Here is a 23,529-nt window from a genome sequence, read left to right on the forward strand (position 1 = left end):
TGGCAAGAATCTCCTCATTATCACGCGACACCGCCGTTATATCTCCTCTTGCCATCAGTAATAGTATTAAGTATAGTGGACCCCCTCATGCAAAGCTCTGGCCATTCCCAACCCCCTCGACAAGAGCTTGACCGGCGTCGTTGCCTTGTTCGATGTTGTGGAAGTCGAGGATCTCGGAGTACCTGCGCATCGAGAGTCAGCCAAAGTAACCGAGAGGGTTGCCGAACTAATTGACATGGGGATACGCACATCATGATTTTCCAGGTGTCCACCGGTAGCTCGGCATCATTGAATGACCAATCGAACTTCTCTTGCGCCTCGGGTTCATCGGTCGGGTCATGGTAGGGGGCCAGGTACTCGTGCGCAAGGGCATCGCCGGCACGGATTCTCTTCTTGGGCGCAAATACAAGCATCCGCTCCAGGAGGTCGACCGCTATACAATGTTAGTACATGGCACAAAACTTCTCCACCAACTAATCGTCTCCAGAAAATCGAATGTTAAGACGTACCATCCGGGTCGGCGTTCTTGAATTTGTTGGCGAGAGGCTGACGTTCTCGTTTGGGCAACGACTTGACAAATCGCAATGTCTAGACGGGCGGTTAGCAGCAGTTCCAGGGCATTGGCGCCCGGAGCAGGGTGCATCGTGCTCACATTTTCGCTGCAGATGGTGTCAATCACATCATCCGGCGGGGTGCCCAGGAGTTCTGTGATGATGGAAAACTGGTTGACGTGATCCTTTCCGGGGAACAGAGGCTTTCCCTCCAGCATCTCCGCAAAGATGCAGGCTGCACTCCAGATATCCACCTCCACGTCGTACTTTTGCCACGTGAGCATAATCTCGGGCGCGCGATAGTACCTTGTCGATACATAACCGGTCATCTGTGGGTCTTGGATACGGGCAAGTCCAAAGTCGCAGATCTTCAGATCGCAGTTTTCGTTGATGAGGATGTTGCTGGGTTTGAGGTCGCGATGAACAACGCCGGCCGAATGAACGAATTTCAGCCCTCGCTGCAGCCAGTTAGCGATAACCGGGGGAACCCGAGGGGGAACTATCGCCACCACACACCAGAATCTGATACAGGAAATACTGAATAAACTGCTTCTCCAATGGCCGGGAGGTGAGCAGTCGGTGCAGGTCGGTTCCCAACAGCTCGGTCACGAAGTAGCTGTGGCGGGTAGTTAGCAAGACAAAATCCCGAATTTCTGGCAGCCCGCCTCCACGGGCCTAGGCTGCATACATGTCTTCCAGCGGAGAAATGAAAATATCGCTCAGGCTGATGATCTGCTCGGAATTGATGAGATTAGTACTTATGTGACGATGGCGAGGTGGGGGGCGGCGTGTTGACGCCGTGGCCAACGAACATTTTCATGGCGCAGGTGCTTCAACAACTTCAGTTCCCGATACGTTCTCTTGGACAAAACCGGCGTGCTAAATGGTTTCATAATCTTTTTGACGGCGACCGGTTGCGCAGTCAATTGGTCCTTCGCAGAGCTGTTTCCCTCGGGGGGTTTGCGTGTCAGCCCACGATGCCTAACGAGGGGCAGGGAGTGCCGTGCAAGTGAGGGGTTCTCCGCCATACCAGACCAGACCAAACGCCCCCATTCCCACCGGTTGCAGGTCGGTGTACCTGTACACGAAGCGGATGATTAGCTTGGAGCGATGCATCGATCAAGAGAGAGGATTCGAAAGCGTACCTGCTGGTGATCTCGAAGGTGGTGCCGAAGATCTGGGCACGCACGAATTCCGCCATTTTGGATCACGGACGGGGAGACGACCACAGCCCAGGGGAGAGAGAGTTGCTGTTGGAGGGGGGGTAATTTCAGGAGAAGAGGGGCTGAGGAACTTTTATTTCGCGTCGACGCGAAAGAAAGAGCCGGGGAAGCAGAAAGGGAAAGACGACGGACAGAGGCAGGGGAGGGGAGAAAGGAAAAACCGACGACGATAATCAGAACCAACGACGCTGACGGCAGAGAGAGGAAGCAAAAGCCGTCGGTGGCGCCCAGCAAGAAGAAGGTGTGTGGGGAAACCGACCGTCTCTTGGATTTGCTCCGTTCGAGTCTCCGGCCTCACGACCGATGACGTTCGCGACCGAGAGGGTTTTGTCGGCCACGCGGTGTTCTCGCTGTCTGGCCTACCGGTCAACCGACATTGGTTGGAAGACGATTCCTCTGGATCCCGGTTTTTCCTACTTGACTCCGTCCATCCCCCCTTTCTTCGTGATCGATAGGACTATCTAGATGTCTGGCTTATATAAACGGGCGGTCGGGGCTTTCTTTTTTTTTCCAGGGCACGACCCGACTCATGGATCGTCTACGGAGTACTACGTACAACTGGGCCTTGGCTCGTTTCCGGCCTTTTTTTGTTTCATTTTATTGGATTTATTTTTGTGGTGGTTCTTTCCCTTGGGCTTGAAGAGTCATTCATTTCACGACCGAACAGATTGATGGTCTTGGAATGTACGGTGCATCCTCCTCAATCGAAAGGTTCTACCAGGGTTAAACCGCCGTTGCACTGGTTTGTAGGGTTGCACAGGACAGAAGTACTAGAAGAATCTTGCGAGATAAACATGCCATTATCCATGTCGCCGTAATCCATCGAGAACCAAGTTCCATGATTTCCGGAAAGCGGTGACCGCTCGATGATATCATAGTCCGGCTCTGCCAGGGAACAACAGAAAAAAATCGACCAAAACTCCGTCAGGAATAGTCTTGCTTAGTCACGGTGTCAGCTGACTCAGCGTTATGGGGTCTCGATTGTAGCATTTCTCTGTTCTTAATCTCCTTCTGATTCCTCATTTCTGCTCGATGGCTGGGCTTCTTCCGTCTCCACAATAATCAGCACGTTCCCCTAGCCATGCGAGATGTTCCTCATTGACTTGACATGGGTTCGTTACAGATTGTCAGATATGGTTTGAGGAAAAGGGCTGTACCCACCCATCCTTGACGACTGCTATTTATAATGAGAGCCGATCTTACGTGTAGTCAGGAACACAATATAGCCATCTGCGGATCCCATAATCAAGCATTCGGCAAGATCTTACCGTGGGAGGCTGTATGTACTGTTTTCGCCATAGAAAAAACAGCTAGATAGGGATGTCCTAGCTTTAGACTATATGGTACGGATAGGATTTCCATTTAGTCGGTGTATACGCTGTCAAAGAGCCTCCGATGAGCAGGGCCTCGAAATGTATAAAAGTTGGAAATCCCAAGGTCAGATGGCCCGTGGTAGCTAGCCATTTTACAGACCATCTGCACATGTAACCAGTTTGCAGGAGTCGATTCAAGTTCCTTTGATATCGATGTCTATCTAGGTGTCAAGAATCCGCAGGTGTCTTGTAGGCACTTATCGTGTACACGCTGTTCCCAGATATTTTTCACCAAATGCCCGAGCTCAGATGCTGCGAGAGCCCAGACTAAAGAGTACACCTCGAGCGACGGGCGGATATGTATATAGGTGCATTGTACACCGTACCTACATTGCACCTGTGAAATAGTGAATTAGCGATGCGGAGATGCGCTTCCTCAACGGTAGATACCTGCCTCAATAGTCGACATACGTCGATTTCATCATCGACTGTGGGGCGGATCTGTCCAACTTGCATATTCCACCCACTTCGTGTCGTGTACCGTACAGTTGTCCTTCATGCCATTCCAGCATCACGGCTGTATGGTATCGCCTGAATCAGTCAGTTGGGATCCTGGTCGGCACCTATATGGCCATGTGCTCCGTAAATCGGCAGTAGGCTACAAGATAATAAAAATAGTAATAATGCCTGGCTTCCGCGACTTTGTAACCTCCCTAAGCACTAGTTAGCCGCCTTCTTTCCACCCCCCGCCTCTTTCATCGAGTCGGCGGGCCCAAGCGCCCCGAACAACAAAGAACTACTATATGAAGGTTTGAAATGAGGTGTCAAGTTGATGGCAATCCTTTCTCTTCTCTTTGACTTCTTCTCCTTTCCTGATCTCTCGCCCCTTATCCGGAGAATATGATCCAGCTTTCCTTGAACCTCCCCCTTTTTTGCATGTTCTTTTGGGGTTAGTAACTCTCGAGTTCCTCTTGGCTTGAGCAGAATTTGGCTCGACATCCGTACTAGTACGGAGTACCTCAAAGATACCGGGCACTGTACGGAATGTGGTGTACGCAGTAAAGATAATTCCGGTCTGGGCCTCGTAAAGAAATGCATATTCTTTCCTCTTCTCTAAGAAAAAGTAGAAAGAAAAAGAGAGAGAAATAAAAATAAAAACCAGTCTATTCAAACCCAAGCACATGAAACTCGCGTATCACATCCTAGCGAGGTCAATCGTAGGGTCCGTAATGTGATTCCCCTTGCTGTATTACCCTCCCATTCTCTTTTTTGGGTCGTTGCGGGCGAGGTTATTATTGGGACGCCGATGAATAAATTTAGATCCAGCGCGATCCCCCCTCCCAGGAGGCCATTCGCCAATCAGGGGCACGAGTGGCATAGCCCCAGCCTTGACATTTTCCCCCAGGCGCATAGAAATGTACCGGATACCCAATCTGGCCAGCCCGGTAGGACAGAAGGTTCAAGGCAGGTCTTGTTTGAGGTTTGAGGATGTCAGAGATGCATGAGATTGTTACATCTGCACTGTTGAGCTCTGTTTGGCATTATCCAGTTTCGTAGCACTTATGATGAGTATTATGATCTGGGGGGCTGAGGCTTTGTGGCCGGGGAAGAAAGAAAGAGAGAGAGAGAGAGAGAGAGAGAGAGAGAGAGAGAGAGAGAGGGAAAAATACAATGAGGAAAGGGTGGCGTCCGCTAAAGGGTCGGCCATACGCAGTACAGCAATACCAGAAGGGATCCCATCCTTCACGGTAAGAATCGGTTTTACGGATACCTCACCGTACATGTACATGTACATGCTGGGGCAGCCCGGGGCCACTTCGTACGGAGTACCGCCTCGAGTATGTAATCCACTCTCCATCGGGTCTACTCATGTATATGACGATTAAGAACATCCACTATTTGCCCAGAGTAATAACTAATAACTAATTACCGCCGGCGCCCAATTAACCGTTCTTCTTATTCCCCCCCATTCACCACCTGATGATCCGAACGACTTAATCGACTGACGCTCCCGGTCACGGATCATCCCCATCTCCCTCCGATCGTCTGTTCTCATTATTTGCTACGCCCACGCCTCCTGACCCCCCCCCCGATTTGCTTACATTATCTCGAGAGAGATCCGCGATCCCATCCGCTCTCCCACATCATTCACCCCGATCGACCAGCTACCCTGCCCTTTTTTAGCGTCGCCTCGTCACTCTCGCTCAACCTCTTGCTCCGCAGTCGAAATCCTGTCGCCCCTCTTTCTCTGTCAACCACCTGGACGCATACCCTCCGACTGATTCCCTCTAGCCTCTCCTCTCCTCTTTCCCCCCTGCCGCCGTTCGTCTCCCTGGTTTCATCACCTGCGTCACGAGCCTTCCACCTCCGCCCCCGGGAGCTTGCAGTGCCTCGCTCAGGCCTTCATCCGACAAACCCAGAACCCTTCCGCCGTCACCCTGGATCTGCCCTCTGTGCGCCGCGTTTGATTCCAGCCTAGTCACGTTTGATCTTCGAGCGCCGAACCCAACTCCTCCCCTTTTACTTCCGTCGGTTGATCCCGCTCCTCGCTGGACCGCGCTTCCGCTCGTTCGCCGCCAATTCCTCCGAGTTCCTGCCCAGGAACCTCTCTCCCTCCGCGACAACCCCAGCAGCCGGTGTCGGGTGTCGGTGTCTTTACAGGTTGAATGAAGTGTCATCTTCGCGGACAGCCCATGATTTAACGCTTCGTCGTCGAGAATAGCCGAGAAGATGGGTTCGTGTATGAGTTCAGAGTCGTCGGAGTATTCGGAGCAAAGAAAGAAGAGTCAAGCGATCGATCGCAAGCTAGATGAGGACTCGAGGAAGTTACGGAGAGAATGCAAGATCTTGCTACTCGGTATGTTTGCGCTTCCCTCGAAACTGGTGTTTCCCCTTTGTCTGACAGGTGTTTTTTCTTTTCTTGCTTGGTGCCAGGCTCCGGAGAAAGCGGCAAATCAACAATCGTCAAACAAATGAAAATCATCCATCAAAATGGTTATACAGTGGAGGAGTTGGCTTTGTATCGCTTAACGGTATACAAGAATCTAATGGATTGCGTCAAGTCGCTCATCGGAGCCTACCACCAATTCTCCCTCGAACCGTCAAGTCAAAAGGTCCGCGATTACATTCAGTTTCTTTCCGATTACAACATCGACCCGGATCCGAACACGGCATTGGACCCTAAGGTCGGAGATGCGATAACGTATATATGGAGCGACCCGTGTACCTCGGTAGCCCTGGAACATCAAAATGAGTTCTATTTGATGGACTCCGCTCCATAGTAAGCATGGTGGACTTCCGCATGTTTTGATACGGCTTGGTACTAACAGGTCTTTTTTCTTGCTAGCTTCTTCGAAGAGGCAAAACGGATCGCATCCCCGGACTACATTCCCAACGTGAACGACGTGCTTCGCGCAAGAACGAAGACAACAGGTATATACGAAACCAGGTTTTCTATGGGTCAACTAAGTATACAGTATGTTGAATTCCTGTCCACGCGACATCTTGATGCTTACAAGTTCGGCAGCATGTTCGACGTGGGTGGCCAGCGCAGCGAGCGAAAGAAGTGGATTCATTGTTTCGAAAATGTTACGTCTATCATTTTCTGTGTGGCACTAAGTGAATATGACCAAGTATTACTAGAAGAAAGCAACCAGGTATGTGACTACAATGGATGGTTAACGCATGTGGAGACTAATTCTCATCAAAAAGAATCGAATGATGGAGAGCCTGGTACTTTTTGATTCCGTCGTTAATTCTCGATGGTTTATGCGAACGAGTATCATTCTCTTTTTGAACAAGGTGGATCTTTTCCGACAAAAGCTTCCTCGTTCACCTCTGAGCACCTACTTCCCGGATTACTCCGGCGGTAACGATGTCAATCGGGCTGCCAAATACCTTCTGTGGAGGTTCAATCAGGTAAATCGGGCACACCTGAATCTCTACCCTCAGTAAGTTCCGCCCTCCGATCAACATGGCACATATGTCAGATGTGAAGACCTAACATCAAACCACGCGTAGTCTGACACAGGCAACCGACACTACGAATATCCGACTCGTGTTCGCGGCTGTTAAAGAAACAATCCTACAGAATGCTCTGAAAGACTCGGGCATTCTATAGAGACGATTCGGCTCTCTCGACTCGAGGCATTATACGCTTTTAGGGCAAGGTTGTCAAAAACCAAACCTGCCACGCTCTGATCACGGCTTTACGTTCTCTCCTACTAATCACCACCATTTCCCTTCCCTTGTCTTTTTCTGTTGTTTTTCTTCATCCAATACTCCCTTATGTTTAGTGGATAGGCATCGGCGTTGCGGTGCTAGTCTCATCTCAGTTCAACATGTTAGGCGCTGGGTTGGGTCATACTGGATCACTGTGGCTAGGTGTCTCCTATCCTCACATCCTTTTTGATTTTTATTTCTCTTTCAGGCGGGTATATTTGGTGTCTTTTTTTATCTTATCTTATTTTATTCGCTGTTTTCTTTTTCCAACCCTTTTCCTGCTTTTGTTTGGCCTGGGATTTGATGAGCATGTTCTGAAGAAAAAAAAGTTTTATTTCCCTCGGCTTACTTTTGCATATAGCCCGTGCGAGGTTTTTTCTTTTTCTTATTTCCCCCCTGATATCCTTTCCTTTTCTATACGCAACGGGGGTTTTGTCTTGTCTCAGCTTGTTTCATCGATATTCGACATTTTTCGCATCCCGTGGTGGTTTCCCTTTTTGACAGTTGCTTGCAATTACTGCGAACTATACCATTCAATGTTAGCGTGTTCTTTTCCGCCGAATGTGTTATCCATCGGATTTTTTCTACCTTATTATTCTTGACATTCTCGCCGTCACTAGCATGCGTGGTTATTGGAATAAGGGCGAGGGGTCGGCCTCGATGAGAGGTCTTTCTAAATCTCTACCATTACCCCGGGCATGTTTGGATCGAGAAGACCGGGGTTTCTGGGGCCATCTCTAGAGGCCAGAGAAGGATAGATGATTAAATTAAGAGGCTTCACGTTGATCTTGGTCTTTGGGGGAAGAAGCAATGAGGTCAAAAAGAAATCCTGTCGGTATCTTTTTGGTGGGTGATGTAGGTAGTAGTAGTAGTAGCCCTTGCAGCATGAGAGAGCAGCAAAAGAAAAAAAGAAATTCAGATCTCCGATACGGGGAATCGAACCCCGAGCTGCCGCGGATCTTTGGACTTTCAGTACATGAAAGGCGGCGATGTTAGCCGTTACACCATATCGGATTGATTGATGTAAAGAGAGTCAATCTTTGAGTATATGAGGGCCACATTATCTAATGCTCTTGCGGAAGCAGCAAAGTGATCTTAAACAGTTCTTGATGCTTGCGGTTCTATGGGCTCGGAATCTCCCATTGGTATGTAGGATTCTATTTTAGCATTAGAAAAAGCCAATTTCAATTCCAGTCGGACCTTGTGCTACCCTTGTACGGTATACTACCAAGAGATGTCTAAGAATTGAATGGTCCCCTATTTTGCGTAGACAGTGGAGTATACTCCGTATGTATCAGATTCAGGAGGTAGGACCAACTCCCACCACGTTACGAAGCAGTGGGTCTACGCTGAAACTGCGGAGACCGTGTCGTCTCGGGTTTGTATCAAGCGCTGGAGTTGAAATGACTTGCCTGTTTTAACGTTTACATCGCCTGGTAATAAAAGCGCTTAGTCTCGGACTGAAAATAAAGTTGAGACATGACTTCAGGTGTTTCTAGAAAACATAAGAACTGCCAAATGGGCTCCGATATATAGGTAAATTAACAAGAGATCCATCGTGACTGCGGCATAAGATCTCTCTAATTAATAGCCAAGGCCTAGATCTTAGTTATCATACATCTCCTCTATGATGCTCTATCCTTTCCTTCTCTTCCCTCTCCATCTCCTTCCATTTTATCTCCTTCATCCTTTGAATCCACTCCATAGTATAGTCATCTGGGTCCCAAGTGAGACGCCATGTGTTCCTCTCTTTGAGCTTCAAATCCACATAATCCTCTATGAGCTCCTTCTCTCCAGGTTCTAAGAGATAAAGTCTCTTCCGCCATACATCGCAAATATTGTCGTCTGCATTTGGTGTCCCCCCCAAAGAACCGCTGATCAATCTTTTCCCAATATATCGCGTCGAAGGCAAAATTGTTTCTTGCAGCGTACATGATCCAAAAGTCCCCGCTCTGCCAACTGTCCCACATCCGACTAGACAGCCGCTGGCCTTCAACTAGCTGCTTCTTCTGGATTGCCTCGTCTTCGCATTTCCGCATGGCCTCAAGAAACGTCTGAAGCGCTTTCTCATACTCCGTGCACCAATCATCCAGACCGTCAGGCCAATCTTCTGGCTTTTTAAGAAGAAGCCACCAAGGCGGCGCATAGGTAAACTCGACTGGGGCAGTATAGGTAAACTCCCAATCGACGACTCCAACGATATCTTCGTTTTCATCGACGAGGACATTTTCGGGTCGAAAATCGTCACACCAGACTTGGAATGGGCCATCGTCGTGCAATATCCATTGCTTCCTTTGCTCCGGGTCTCGAACAAGTTTCCGGAAGAGAAATCTAGCGACAAATTTGCGCCGCAAAGTATCCGCTAGTAGGTCAGTGTCGACATCCGCCTCTATAACAGCCTCATTCCTTTGGCTTTTGAGGTGTGAGATATGCAGCTCTGCCAGGGCTTCAAAGTACGACGAAGCTTTATCGTACATAGTAGTCGGTAGTTTCGATCGGGGCAGTGTTCCTAACTGGACAATTTCGTTCATGGAATAGGACAGCGGCCGGGATCGTACTTCCCATGTAGAACTATCGTTCTTGTGCAGGGATCCTATTCGGCTGAAGGAGAGAGTAGCTAGCGAAAGAACAATCTTGGCTAGTTTTGCATACAAAGCTTCTAGCCTGGCCGGCTTCAGGCCTGGATTAAGTACAGGAGGCTGCCCTGCTTGGCGTCCCGGTGTCTCCAAAAGATCCGCCATACTTCCTTTGTGGTGGACATGGTTCATGATGATAAAAGGACCCAAGTCCGAGGGACTCTCTTTTGTCTCTGTTGAACCAAAGACAAAAGGCACTGGAATTGGCATTTTATCTGCAGTTTGCTCCAAGATAAATTGCATGATAGAGACCTCGTTGCGGACTTTTTCTTCGGGAAACATTACAGCGCCGGGCACTGGGAATCGTATAACCGCGCCGAAATTGCTGGTGAAGTTCATTTTGAAACAGGTATTGAAACCGCCTGTGGAGAGGAATCCGAACAGTTCCCATTCAAGGTTGCTGAACTCTTCGGAAAGAATGGTTCCAATGTCATTGTAGATGCCCCCATCGGTGCGAAGGAGTTCTAGCCAGTCGTTCCAGATCTGGGTGCTTATGGCCCATGCAACGTCATCGTAGGACTTGCATGTGGGCATTTTGGGTTCCGTTTTCGAGATATATTGGTGCTTTTTCAATCTAGCGTGTCGTGGGCTCGATTGGGTTGATATCGCTAGTTGGTTTATAGAAGTGACGTACTACTACGTACGCGACGACACGTAGATCTGCGTCGGAAACTGAAAACTACATATATATATTCCGGATACAGGCACCTCCAATGGATATGAATAGTGAATCGAACGACAACAGCATTTGGTCTGTCTATCATCTGTCAACACCAAAGCCGGAACACAGATTAAGACACCGGGAAATCTATCATGACCAGTCGCTGCGTAGGACAAGGGTTCGCGATATCTCTAACCTAACCGGGATGGAGGTTGTCTGTCATACGCAGTACAATTTGGGAGGTGCCTGGTTGTTCTCGAGCTAAATTTAGACCGGAGCTAGTAGTTTTAAACCGGAGGGGTAGAGTGAGGCCGAAGAAGCCGAGATTACGGCTGGTGCGGACGAGATGGACGAGAAACAAAAAGATGAAGATTTTCCCTACCAGTATGAGAGGGAGTAATTGAAGATGGAGGGAGCGGAGAGGAGAACAAAAAGAAAAAAGAAATGACTCCGATACGGGGAATCGAACCCCGAGCTGCCGCGGATCTTTGCTTTCAGTAGATGAAAGGCGGCGATGTTAGCCGTTACACCATATCGGATTGTTATGATTACAGCGGGCATATTATCGCCTATGACCCCTTGCAACCAACCTCCAACGTACCGTTCTACAGAGTATACGGCGTTCTCCTCTTTCGACTCTGTCGCCTTACGCTCCATCCCCTGTCAATGGATATTATTCCGTATAGAATGGTTTCCCCTTCTTGATTTTACATGACTTTCTCCCATCTCATGCTGGGCTGTCAACTGATTCTTGATGGGAAATTGCCAACCAGGCCACGGGGTGCAATGGCAGCATTCTATCTTCTGATGATTTCCCGGACAGAAATCCCTAGGAACCCTGTTGCGGGGCAAGGAGCTTTGACGCCGACCTTGGAGAAAAGGCACTTCAACCAGGATTAGCAGACTGCACGGACGGCATCGCATGACCTGGATCGACGCGGTCTGACGGACGACGTTCCCCTTCCCCGCTTCGTGCGCATCCGGACGGCCCTGACGTCGTCGCCCTTCGAGATGTCGTCGACATCAGGCAATCCACCAGGTTGGCCACCAGAGACATGTCGTGCTATACCACAGCATGCTAAGGGAGCCAAAGAGGGCCAAGGAGGGCTAAAGATCGTTACACTAGGCAGGAGAGATATAATCCGAAGGACGGAAGCTCCCAGCGCGGCATCCCGGCACCCGCCCGCCAATCAGTCGCGATGGGCTGGTCTGGAATTCTGACGTTTGGGGCTTGCTTTAGCTCTTCAAGGTCTTTTGTCCTGCTCCTTGTTTTTGCCTCCCCGTGAATCGCAACCCCGCCCACTTCACTGTCAAACGAGGGGGGGCCGTCGTCAACTGCAGAGTACTCGGTAGGTATATAATGTCTCTCGTCTGCCGGCTCTCGTTCCCCTCTTTCCTTTGTTGTCGCGACACCGGGAGGAGCCTTCCTTGACTTCCCCTCCGTATTGCTAGCATCCTAGTATCAATCCATTGCGCTGTTCTATCCTTCCTCTGCCATCTCTCTATCCCGTTAGACTTGAATCATTCCGTTGTCGCATACATATCGCCCGTCCTTCATTCCGTATCTTTACATTCACTCATCCACACCCGCCGCCATGACCGAGGAACGCCGTGAGAGAAGACCCTCGGTCGGTGCTCCTGTCTCCGAGCTCCAGGGTCCCATTGGCCCCGGCTTCAGTCGGCCCAAGCACAAGAGAACCTACACGGGCTTTGGTCCGGCGGAGACCAAGAGCGTCGAGGCCAGCATCCCCGAGCCGCTGAGAGAATTGTGAGCTCCGCCATCCTGCCCAAGACCACCAGAGTCCTTGAGAACTCAGCTGACCCAATGTCGCACAAAGATGGAGGAACTACGTGGGTCAACACCAGACGCACCCTAGCTCCCCTGCCCCTGGTGAATTGCCATACTGATCAGACCGCACCCGGCCAGTCCGTCCGTGGCTTTACCAGCAAGGAAGATTTTGAGGTATGCGAGCTGAAATGAACCTCATGCCGAGGCTTGCTAATCCTTGCACCAGAAAGAATTGGTCCGCCATGTCGAAACCACCTTGGCTCGGTCTCTGTACAACTGTGATGAGCTGTATGTCTGGTCCTCGGCGGTCACGCATAGTCTTCATGTACCAAGAACCTAACATTACATGCAGTGCCGCATACTCGGGAACCGCGCTGGCCTTTCGAGATCGTTTGATTATTGACTGGAATAAAACCCAGCAACGCCAGTCCTTCACAGACCAGAAAAGGGTGTACTGTATGTGGGACCTGATGGCAGAGGTGGCCGGCAATATCGCTGACGATCTTCCCTAGACCTCTCGCTCGAGTTTCTGATGGGAAGGGCACTGGACAATGCCATGCTCAACGTGGAAATGAAGGATATTGCCAGAGGTAAAAATTGGCCCAAGACCCGATTGCACTACCGCATGACTGAACAAAAACAACCAGAGGGATTGAAGGACCTTGGCTTCCGGATCGAAGACGTTGTCAACCAGGAACATGACGCCGCCTTGGGAAACGGAGGCTTAGGTCGCCTGGCCGCGTGCTTTCTCGACAGCATGGCGACGCTGAACTATCCCGCCTGGGGCTATGGCTTGCGTTACCGCTATGGGATCTTCAAACAAGAGATCGTGAACGGTTATCAAGTGGAGATCCCCGATTACTGGCTTGACTTCAACCCGTGGGAATTTCCTCGACATGAGATCACCGTTGACATCCAGTTCTACGGCTGGGTGCGGAAATATGAGAATGAACACGGGAAAACCGTCCACTCGTGGCAAGATGGTGAGATCGTTCAAGCGATCGCCTACGACATGCCCATTCCGGGTTATGGAACCAGCACAACGAACAACCTTCGACTCTGGTCCAGCAAGGCAAGCAGCGGAGAATTTGATTTCCAGAAGTTCAATGCTGGCGACTACGAAAGTGCAGTGGCTGAACAACAGCGCGCAGAGACTATCTCCGCCGTTTTGTACCCCAACGACAATCTCGAGAGAGGTAAGGAACTCAGGTTGAAGCAGCAATACTTCTGGTGCGCTGCTTCATTGCATGACATCGTTCGGCGGTTCAAGAAGACCCAGAGACCATGGAGCGATTTTGCAGACCAGATTGCTATCCAGCTTAATGATACCCACCCTACCCTGGCCATAGTTGAGCTGCAGCGCATCTTGATTGATCAGGAGGGTCTGGAATGGGACGAGGCCTGGAACATCGTGACGAGTACCTTTGGTTACACCAACCATACTGTCTTGCCCGAGGCATTGGAGAAATGGTCTGTTCCATTGTTGCAGAACCTCCTCCCTCGACACATGCAAATCATCTTCGACATCAACTTGTTTTTCTTACACTCCGTGGAGAAGAGGTTCCCGGATGACCGGGACTTGCTCTCTCGGGTGTCAATCATCGAAGAATCGCACCCAAAGATGGTTCGCATGGCCTACATAGCAATCATTGGTTCCCACAAGGTCAACGGAGTGGCAGAGCTGCATTCCGATCTACTCAAGACCACGCTATTCAAGGACTTCGTTCAAATCTATGGACCCGACAAGTTCACTAACGTCACCAACGGTATCACCCCTCGCCGCTGGTTGCACCAGGCCAACCCACGGCTTTCGGAGCTAATCGCCTCGAAGCTCGGTGGACGCGAGTTCTTGACGGACCTGACACTGCTCGACAAACTGGAAGCGTTCGTCGATGACAAGGAATTCCGCAAGGAATGGGAAGAGATCAAGACTGCGAACAAGATCCGTCTTGCGAAGCACATCAAGGACACCACTGGCTACAGCGTCAACCCCACTGCCTTGTTCGACATCCAAGTGAAGCGTATCCACGAGTATAAGCGCCAGCAGCTTAATATTTTTGGAGTGATTCACAGATATCTGACAATCAAAGCCATGTCCCCTGAAGAAAGGAAGCAAGTCTTGCCCCGAGTGTCCATCATCGGTGGAAAGGCGGCCCCGGGCTATTGGATGGCCAAGACCGTGATCCATCTCGTCAACAACGTTGCGTCCGTCGTAAACAACGATCCGGATATTGGCGATCTCTTGAAAGTGATCTTTGTTCAGGACTACAATGTTAGCAAAGCCGAGTTGATTTGCCCCGCCTCGGACATCAGCGAGCACATCTCAACGGCTGGCACTGAGGGTAGCGGAACGAGCAACATGAAATTTGTGCTGAATGGTGGTTTGATCATCGGAACCTGCGATGGTGCTAATGTAATTCCAACCCTTTCCCCTTTTGGATATTCATGGTTCACTGACACCGTCCAGATCGAGATCACTCGTGAGATTGGCGAGCAGAACATATTCTTATTCGGAAACTTGGCGGAGGATGTCGAGGAGCTCCGCCACCGACATCTTTACGGCGATTTCCAGCTCGATTCTCATCTCGCCAAGGTCTTTGATGCCATCCGAAGCGGCACGTTCGGCGACCCCGGCGATTTCTCCGCGCTCATTGCGTCCATCGCGGAGCATGGCGATTACTACCTAGTCTCGGATGATTTCAACTCGTACATCACCACGCAGAAAATGGTGGACGAGGCGTTCAAAGACCGAGACGAGTGGCTCGCCAAATCCATCACCAGCGTAGCTCGCATGGGCTTCTTCTCCACCGATCGTGTGATCAATGAATATGCAGACAGCATCTGGAACGTGGAGCCTCTGGCTGTGAAAGACTAGATCACTTACTACTATCCTTGCATGTATTGTTCCTGTCTGTCATCTCATTTCTTCTTGCTTTTGGGGTTCATTCCTTACTTGGTCTGGATTGCGAGCATGCTTTCGCGTGTCTGTTTATAGCATAACTACGACGGATGTTTTGATGACCATCAGAGCCTTTTGTGATTCCCTTCGTATCTCGTAGAAAGATAATATTGTGAGGATAGAAGTATCTAGGTGACCATCGACAACCCCAAGATATCTACCAAAACCGCGCTAAGGTACATGTAATCGTGAAGTCGCCAACATAATCGAGGAAGAGAAGAAAGGGAATAAGGACTGTCACTTTATATATGGTGCCCGAATTTCTAGCCCCAAAAGAAACCAAAACCAAAGGAACACCTCATCTAGCTGGTCCCGAATCTAGGAAGCACTCAATTCAGTAACCCGTTTCCGTAGTTCCGGGACAGCACGAAGGTGGAGATCCAGCTCTTCTTTCTCACTGTGGGGCAGCTTTGTTAGCAATGGCACTTAAAAAATACAGACAGGCACAGGGGGCACAGGGGGAGGGGGTGTAATAGAAAAATGGCAGGGTAACGTACTCTTCCAACTTCAGTCTTCGTTCCCAGTCCAACCCGGTGAAGATGTAACTGCCCTGGCCGTCGAACTGCAGGATCTTCTTGTGATATTTCCAGAGACTCCGGCGATGCGACACGGTCATCAGGGTGGTGCCGAGCTTCTTGGCCGTCTCGTACATGACGCGCTCGATTTCCAGGGTCACGGAGGAGGTGCATTCGTCCAGGATGGCGAATTTGGGCCGGTGGTAGAAGAGCCGGGCCATGGCGATGCGCTGCTGGAGACCGCCGGAGAGCACGTCGCGCCATTCCTCCTCGGCGTCCCAGCCGTCGGGCCGGTCGACGACCGAGGCGATTTCCACGATGGAGAGGATCTCGTACAGATCGGCGTCGGTGATGCCCTTGGCGCGCATCTCGCGCAGTCCGTCCGGGTAGATGACCTGCTGGCGCAGGGTGCCGCGGGAGAGGTACGGTCGTTGCGGGATGTAGAAGATCTCGTCGAAACGGGGTTTCTTGACGGTGCCGCCGTAGACGGGCCAGAGGCCACCGAGGATTCGGAAGAGGGAGGATTTGCCGCAGCCGTTGGGGCCGACGATGAGAAGATGGTCGCCTGGGTGGACGGTGAAGGAGAGCTTGCGGACTAGGACATCGCCGTTGGGGGAGACGATCGGAACGTCGCTGAATTCAATGGAGTCGCTTTCTTCGATAACGCCGCGGCCGGAGAGGACGGCGGCGTTTTCTTCAGTCGAGGCGGAGGAGACGAGTTTCTTTTCGAATCGCCCGGCGAGGAGATCGTCCATGACCTCCATGAGGGAGGAGACACGGGCTGTGTGGCCAGCGAGTTCGGAGATTTCTTTGTAGGAGAACATTAGGCGACCAAATGCGTCAGATGACGAGAGGAGCATTCTCCTATTTGTAACAAAGCCTGTTGAATCGAATTAGCTCCTTAAGTCGGGGGGAGGGTGAATAGGACACTTGAAATGAAGAACCACTCACTTTCCGTTCGATCACCCATGGTCTGGCTAACTTGACCGGGGATCTTGATGAAAACGGGTACACTGCAAAGGATCAAACCGAGAGCGCCCCAGAAGTATTTGATCACGAAGTCTTCCATAAAGCCATGGTACAACCGTCTCCGCAGAATGCGGTTCACATGCTTGATCAGTGTGAAATACCCCTTGTCAAGCGTGTCCTTCTCCGCTTCGTGTCCGTGATAGAGGGCGATTTCCTCGCTATAGTCTATCAGTCTTGAATGAAGGAATCGGAATTCTCCCTCCAGACGGGCTTCGTCGGCCACATATTTGCCGAATGGAGGTGTTAGTGCGCGCATGACATTGGCCGACAGCTGGACCAAAAGACCCATGATGAACAAGCCCTCGCTGCCCACACTTTTCGACAGTGAATAGTTATAGATGGCCATATCGAGAACAGGCTTGGCCAGGTTTGAATAAAGCTCCGCCAGGCTGTCTGAGAACCGAGAAACGTCCACCGTGATGAGTTGATCGGGGTTTTTGACTCGGTCGTCCAAAGCCGAGATCGCATAGAACGTCATGTTGGTAAGGTACTTCTCATGTATGTGGTCCGTGAGGCGCTTGCGATAGCTCAGGGCAAGTCTGCATTGGTGGTAGGACAGCTAGAAATCGGATCAGCACAATGTTATTCATTCCGTACAAGCCAGGCTCGGCCACCGGTCGGACATACCATGGAATTTGTGAAAGTCGCAGGAACCGCGACGATCATCCACCATACCAGACCCAGCAAGAAGTCTTTCCCTCGCCCTCTCACCAAGTTACTGACGAGCCTCCCATCCAGCTCGGCCACGTACAGACTGAGCACCGTCCGAAGCACCAGGAACACGCTGTGACCGATCAACAGTCGGAACTCCTTGCTCCGCCAGCCGGGAATCACGATCTTGAGCAATCGAAGAAGGTTCCTGAAGAATTCGCGATTGACCCCGACCTTTTTCCGCGGTCGCTCCTCGGCATCGTCCAGGCTGTTGGTGCCTGGTCGTTTCCGCAGCTCCACCTGGTGCCGCGAAGCGGCTTTCTGTTCGGAAATGGCATTATGGATGCGCTTGGCTAGAGACGCGAAAAAGGCCACATAGGCGGCGCGAGTTATCCCGACCCGATGGCGAAGGTATAGAGACGTTAAGCTGGAGAGGGTTTGGCGAATGGAGCGCTCGGGAGGAAGGAGTTTGGATTGAGCAGCCATCACGACGGCGGGTTTACGGACTGCGCATAGAAGATAGGACCGATGTTAACCAGAATCAACGAAGGGCCCCATGGCCGAAAACACACGGCGAGAGTGGAGATGCGATAGATCGGTGATGAAGAAGATAGGAGTAGGAAGAGAAAGAGAAGGAGTGGGAGGAGGAAGAGGGAGGGAGAGAGGAGAGGCCGCGGGCGATGACATCGGGGGGGAATGCCAAGGCCTGACATGTGAACGTCTCCCCGGCTTTCTGGGGAAGCCGAGGAAGTGGATCTACGGAGTATATCATGATATCAGGTATGATCACTCCCCGAGAAAACGTCAGAGGCGCCCTGGTAGACAGGCAACTTTCGCAGAACAATAGAAGGCTATGTACAGTTTGGTGCATTTGACCCCGGGGGATTTCTCCCACCAGAGCAGAAAGCAGCAGTAGAAGCAGCATTCAACCGCAAGATCAAAGCTAGATTACAAATGGAACTTAAATGGAGGCCACGCCGGTCGCTCCCGGACGGGCGAATGAAGAATTACTAGATGGTGAAACAAATGGAACAGCGAGGCAATAGTCGCTGGTCTGGCTTTCCTCCTCATGATGATGGCGACCCCTCGGGCTCAGCCTTGGGCGACGGGCTGTCATGATCGGGTATCGGAGACGCGGTCCTTTTCCCACTGTTGATCTGAGCGGCAATCTGACTCTGTTTGAACTTCTCGAAGGCCTCAGTATCCTGCCTCTGGATGGCCCAAAGTTCATCCACGGTCGACCCGAGCTCCCCGAAAGCCTTGTCCGCTCCGACGCTCTCGAAATGGGACCGGGCCTGATCTTCATGCAGCCGATCGAGCTTCTCGCGAAGGGCGGAAACGTGGGAATCGTTGAAAGAGAGGGAGGAATCCTCGGCTGCGGGATCGAAAGTAGGACTGAGGAATCCGCGCCGAATGTTTTGTCCAAGACGGTGCGCATGGCCTTCCTCGGATGTCAACGCCCGCGAATGGAGAGAAGTGATCGAGCTGGACCGGGATAGTCGGACGGCATAGTGATCCGTGTCCTCGTCATCGACAGCAGCGTCATCGGCTGAATTGCCGAAGGGCGGGATACCAGGGACAAGCGGGCCATTTCCATCCTCACCGGAGTTTTGTGAGCTCGTTTCGGCATTGATAGATATGACGGGCTGCGGCACGATGCGCGTCTCTGGATATTCATCCTCAAATCGCTGGATCATCCTGTGTAGGGTGAAGTCAAGGAACTGGAGACGTCCTGTTGTCAAAGTTGTTAGCGCCACATCCCGGCCTAGAAAAGAATATCGAAGGGGAAACATACTGTAGTTGGCGTCGTTGCCGGCTCTATCTTCACGAACAAGGGCCGACTGAATCCTGGTCCGAATGTTGCGAGCCGAATCCAGTAGGTTCTTTGACATGTCGCGAGGACGCTTGGTCATATAGGACCTGGACTTTCTGTGTCTAGGTGTCGTAGTACCACTGGGCGGACCGGACTGATCTCCTGGCAAATGATGGTCCAGGTTTCCAAGACATACACCGAGAGCTTTGACGACACCTGTGCCTCCAATAACATAGTCCTCATCGGGAGCGGGTTCGTCATCCTCCTCACAGGGCTCATCCCCGCCAATGTTTCCGACAATGTGCTGTAGAATCTCTGGCACCGGTACGGTGTCTCGTGCCGCCGAAGTATCGGCCGGCTCAGAAAGTTCCGCCTCGATAGCGCCCCGTTCCAGGTTCTGGAGGCAATAAGCCACGATCTGAGATGCGAGAGCTTTGACAACTTCGTTGTTTTCTGCACTAGGCACTTCAATATCGACCGCTATGATGGACCGCGACACTCGTACCGCAGCCATCAAGGAAGCATATATAGCACAGGCTTCCTCCTGGCTGGCGGGGTCTGTTGCAGCGGCCAGTGATGTGATCAATGGGTTCTCCAATATGTTCAAGTGGCATAAACTAGGACATTCCGGTAGCACTTCTGCAAGGGCAATCGCATGATCCGCAGAAATATTCACATCGGCCAAGTGTATGCGTTTTAACGAAGGCATCTTTGGCAGGAAGCGTCTGAACGTGGCCAACGCATCTGGCTGCCGTGAAAAAAGCTCCGGGTTATGGGAGAAGTCAATGAAACGGAGGTCGGAGAGGCGGGTCAGTCCCTGGAATAATGGGTATATGGCAGACGGTGTAAGAGCACAGTCTGCAAGACTGAGTGCGTAAAGCGGTTGACCTTTCTGAATAGCGGAAGTAATCAAGTCTAGATGATCACAGATAGGGTTTCCACCCAGGTCCAAACCCTCGCATTTTCCTGATTTGAAGCAGCTAACAATGTGCTCCAAACCCTCCCTTGTTAGCTCATTGTTGGCAAAGCCAAGCCTCCTCAAGCCAACAGTAGTGGCTGCATCACAAATCTTCTTGACCCCTTCCGTGGTGGGTTTACATTCGCTCATCAGCAACTCCTCCAGGTGATCGCCGCCAAAGCGCTCGGCAAGCGAATTAGCGAATGTCTCTGCAAGATCAAGAGGCTTATCGGTAGGACTGAGGTCACTGAGCGTAGCAGGAGTTTTTGGGAATGGAATGCCGGACAAATCGATGGCCTTCAAAGATTTTGAGAGGTGAATAAAAAGACAGATGTGGCGCCATCCCTCCTTGCCAATCTTTGGGTTGTCCTTTAGAGACAGTTTCTCCACAACACTGAACCGCTCTGGCCTCTCTAAGGGCTGAGGTTCGGATTTCCTGGCTCGTCTGCGCCTGTTTCTCATATGCTCTGCAGATTTCGTTGAGAGAAGGGCGGCAAGGATTGCCCGTACCGAGTCATCTGTCAAAGCACATTTTTCAAGAATAAGTTTTCGAACTGGAACAAGAGCCAGCCAATCACTGAAGGTGGCAGTATCCTGGGAAGTCATGGGGAAGTTGGTTAAGTCAAGGACGCCGACGGTGCCTGGAGATTCCGCAAGTGTGGACGAAGGAGAAGAGATCTCGTCAACAATCCTCTTCAGTACAGGCGTCTCCCGTAGTTGGCAGCAACGTCGGTAGATCCGAACTGGATCCGTTGTGGGATGACTTTGCGTTTTAGAGCGCGAGGCACCAGGTAATGGTGGCCGAGTGTCATCTTCATCATCAGCAGTCAGTTGCATTGGTATCGACCCATTCGCCTCTGCTTGTCTCCGTTTTCTCTCTTTTCGTTCTTTTCGCTCCTCCTCCGACCGCTTCTTTTTCTCCTGCTTTCTCGTAGGTTCCTTGTGCTCACCAGTTGGTTTGGCATCGTTTTGAGAGGCCTCTGGTACGGCCGCGGTCTTTGAGGGGCTCGTACCACTATCTGAACCTTGTTTATCCTTTTCGGCCGCTGCTGCCTGGGGATGCTTGAAAGCAGAAGCTTCGTCTCGCTCCTTGGATTTCGAGTTTGACCTTTTCACCTTCGGGCCATTTAAATCGGGGACTACCCGTCGCTTGCTGTTTGCCGAGGGGCTCTCTTCATCGGACTCACGACGAGATATCCCAGCAATCTCGACGTCGACCGAAAAGGCAACGCGCCGTAGCTTAGCCTGATTCAAAGCCGGAATCTTACAGCGATCCCGATCCTGGTCCAAATTCATCACGCGACGCTCACAGACAGTGCCGTTTTGATTTGACCGTCCTGATCCACCAGCGCCAGACGAGAGCTTCCGAAACGCATTGTGAAGGAAAGAAGGTCCCTTGGGCGAGGTCGAAACAATCGAGTTATAATCATCCTTCTTCTCGTCCTCCTTGTCCTTGGGAGAATACGCTGCACCAAATGGGTTATGCATATCAAGTTTTGAGGCCGGCGAGCTTGCCTTGGGGGTTGGCTGTCCCTTCAAACTAGACTGCGACGGAGGCGTCGACCCCGAGGAAAACTTGGAGCTTAAACTCGAAATCCATGAATTCCTCCTGCCAACAATCGGCTTCGGCGCGCTCTTTTGAGGGACCGGCGTCGTCCCAGCGCCTTTCCCATCTGCCGACTTGTCATCTGGTTTCGCGCCGTTTTCCGCCTCAGGGGCCGGTCTAGTTTCCGTCGCAGGTGCCGGCTGTTGCTGAGAGGGTTGCGGAGGTTTTCGATCGACGGAGGATGTCCTCTCCGGTTTCGATTTCGATGCGACGGAGGTCTCGGAATCGGGGTTCGGCCGATCGCTAACGATAGAGGATGCCGACTTGCAGCGAGACAAGTTGTCTGGACTTCGATTAGAGTCACGTTCACACTGCGAGCCAGATGGCGACCGAGGTCCACGCTTACCTTTCTGCGTGTGGTGAAGCCAGCTGACATCCACGGTTTCAACTCCCTCCATAATGAACATGGGGACCGCCGGTCTTCCGGAGCTAGGTGTTCAGAGGATGGTCGGGGGTCCAGGTAAAGTATATGAGTTGGGAACGGAGAATATTAGGTACCCTCATGTACAGCGCATACTTGGGTTGGTTTGCTGGCTATGTGAGAGTCGAGAAGGTCGAGCGATAAAAGGCCCCGGAAAAAAATGCAATAAGATCTGTTCCTCTCCAGCGAAAAGTTACAAACATTCGAGGTCGGATTGTTCCATTACGGCATGGCGGCGGAGCATGCTGGACATGGTGTGTTGGATGGAAGAGAACACTGGCAGCGGAGATGGAGCGAGGGTAATGCTCGATAATTAAGAGGGGATGGGAGAGAATCACGAAATGAAAGACAAACAAGGAGCCCGGGGGTGGGAATGGGACGGAAAGAAAAGGGAAGCGAAGGGCAGGAAAGAAGCCGTTGCGAAGTGACGAAGATAGAGAGAGAGAGATGGTTCGATCGTACCGGGAGGTACGGTACGGTAAGTGGGCGAATGGCGTAGGGAGGAAAGCCCGGTGGGTCGGTGTAATCTGGTATAATCTGGTGTAATGCTGGTACCGGAGTACTTCCAGTCTTCCACGGGGAGTGTTCCCTGCGCAGTCCTGCTGTTCAGCGGTGTTCACTTGCTCACAGAAGGGCTGATCCCCTGGCCATTGCCACTCCCGGCGTCCACCCTTCATCCCTCACACGACACGCCGCCAAGACTTCCATCGAAACTGCCACCGGAATTCCTAGTCCTGTGCTGCCCCACAACTCGATCGATAGTCCTTGGATGATGGGCCTTTTGGGTATCATATACGGACTGGCGGAGTCACGCCCTACACTCCGGTCCTAGCCCTTTCTTTTAGTCCGGATTGGTTCCAACCGTTGGACAGGAGAAAAAAAAAAAAAGGGTAACTGGTGGATTGTGTTCTCGTCGCCCATGGATCGCTCTTCTTTTCCAGCCAACGTGTTGGCGTGATAATGGCCGTTGTCATGGAAGGAATCAGGGTCGATTAACCAGTGGTGGCTTGATATGACGTAGACATTTACCGCTGGATGAGATGATCGGTGCATGATTTGAGATACAATGACACTTACTACAGCGTATGTACCAGGTTGAATCACTCCCCGTCTATACTCCGTAGCCTACAAAAGGTAGAAGTCCTATGGAAAAAGGTTGTTCGTTGTCTTCAGAAAGATCGTT

The 23,529-nt window shown here is 51.3% G+C and overlaps 8 protein-coding genes and 2 non-coding genes across 10 annotated transcripts; 3 read left to right on the plus strand and 7 right to left on the minus strand.

Annotated features, from left to right (window-relative positions):
- Window positions 1-85: 85 nt before the first annotated feature.
- Window positions 86-1,752, minus strand: sakA (mitogen-activated protein kinase HOG1; the record flags this gene model as incomplete). Its single annotated transcript, XM_024844904.1, has 9 exons — window positions 86-182; window positions 250-433; window positions 510-588; window positions 653-1,009; window positions 1,068-1,167; window positions 1,240-1,283; window positions 1,364-1,493; window positions 1,582-1,629; window positions 1,697-1,752. The coding sequence occupies 9 exons, from the start codon at window positions 1,750-1,752 to the stop codon at window positions 86-88; spliced, it is 1,095 nt and encodes a 364-aa protein (XP_024698863.1).
- A 2,067-nt stretch (window positions 1,753-3,819) lies between these two features.
- Window positions 3,820-4,433, minus strand: P170DRAFT_56312 (uncharacterized protein). Its single transcript, XM_024855274.1, has one exon. It carries the CDS (start codon window positions 4,268-4,270, stop codon window positions 3,887-3,889), a length of 384 nt encoding a protein of 127 aa, XP_024698864.1. The 5' UTR covers window positions 4,271-4,433; the 3' UTR covers window positions 3,820-3,886.
- A 1,047-nt stretch (window positions 4,434-5,480) lies between these two features.
- On the plus strand, window positions 5,481-7,317 carry gpaB (guanine nucleotide-binding protein subunit alpha gpaB). The gene is made up of 5 exons (XM_024855275.1): window positions 5,481-5,944; window positions 6,022-6,367; window positions 6,434-6,743; window positions 6,799-7,037; window positions 7,108-7,317. The coding sequence occupies exons 1-5, from the start codon at window positions 5,818-5,820 to the stop codon at window positions 7,205-7,207; spliced, it is 1,122 nt and encodes a 373-aa protein (XP_024698865.1). The 5' UTR covers window positions 5,481-5,817; the 3' UTR covers window positions 7,208-7,317.
- Window positions 7,071-7,946, plus strand: P170DRAFT_56336 (uncharacterized protein). The gene has a single exon (XM_024855276.1). It carries the CDS (start codon window positions 7,428-7,430, stop codon window positions 7,908-7,910), a length of 483 nt encoding a protein of 160 aa, XP_024698866.1. The 5' UTR covers window positions 7,071-7,427; the 3' UTR covers window positions 7,911-7,946.
- Window positions 7,947-8,229: 283 nt separating this feature from the next.
- Window positions 8,230-8,322, minus strand: P170DRAFT_t213. Its single transcript has one exon. It is a non-coding gene; the product is annotated as a tRNA-Glu (tRNA).
- Window positions 8,323-8,920: 598 nt separating this feature from the next.
- Window positions 8,921-10,478, minus strand: P170DRAFT_450794 (uncharacterized protein; the record flags this gene model as incomplete). The annotated part of the gene is made up of 2 exons (XM_024851146.1): window positions 8,921-9,122; window positions 9,181-10,478. 2 exons carry the CDS (start codon window positions 10,476-10,478, stop codon window positions 8,921-8,923), a joined length of 1,500 nt encoding a protein of 499 aa, XP_024698867.1.
- A 575-nt stretch (window positions 10,479-11,053) lies between these two features.
- Window positions 11,054-11,144, minus strand: P170DRAFT_t212. The gene has a single exon. It is a non-coding gene; the product is annotated as a tRNA-Glu (tRNA).
- A 645-nt stretch (window positions 11,145-11,789) lies between these two features.
- Window positions 11,790-15,424, plus strand: glpV (glycogen phosphorylase). Its single transcript, XM_024850215.1, has 8 exons — window positions 11,790-12,373; window positions 12,444-12,456; window positions 12,533-12,568; window positions 12,621-12,682; window positions 12,747-12,850; window positions 12,907-12,984; window positions 13,042-14,807; window positions 14,862-15,424. Exons 1-8 carry the CDS (start codon window positions 12,201-12,203, stop codon window positions 15,267-15,269), a joined length of 2,640 nt encoding a protein of 879 aa, XP_024698868.1. The 5' UTR covers window positions 11,790-12,200; the 3' UTR covers window positions 15,270-15,424.
- Window positions 15,425-15,437: 13 nt separating this feature from the next.
- Window positions 15,438-18,178, minus strand: P170DRAFT_393355 (ATP-binding cassette long-chain fatty acid transporter PXA2). The gene is made up of 4 exons (XM_024846016.1): window positions 17,525-18,178; window positions 16,820-17,456; window positions 15,851-16,748; window positions 15,438-15,750 (listed from the first exon to the last, which is right to left on the minus strand). Exons 1-4 carry the CDS (start codon window positions 18,032-18,034, stop codon window positions 15,672-15,674), a joined length of 2,124 nt encoding a protein of 707 aa, XP_024698869.1. The 5' UTR covers window positions 18,035-18,178; the 3' UTR covers window positions 15,438-15,671.
- Window positions 18,179-18,615: 437 nt separating this feature from the next.
- P170DRAFT_369513 (putative cell wall biogenesis protein Mhp1) lies at window positions 18,616-22,323 on the minus strand (the record flags this gene model as incomplete). The annotated part of the gene is made up of 2 exons (XM_024844911.1): window positions 18,616-19,280; window positions 19,344-22,323. The coding sequence occupies 2 exons, from the start codon at window positions 22,321-22,323 to the stop codon at window positions 18,616-18,618; spliced, it is 3,645 nt and encodes a 1,214-aa protein (XP_024698870.1).
- Window positions 22,324-23,529: the final 1,206 nt, after the last annotated feature.

Source organism: Aspergillus steynii, assembly GCF_002849105.1.
Source record: "Aspergillus steynii IBT 23096 chromosome Unknown P170scaffold_10, whole genome shotgun sequence".
Taxonomy (NCBI): domain Eukaryota; kingdom Fungi; phylum Ascomycota; class Eurotiomycetes; order Eurotiales; family Aspergillaceae; genus Aspergillus; species Aspergillus steynii.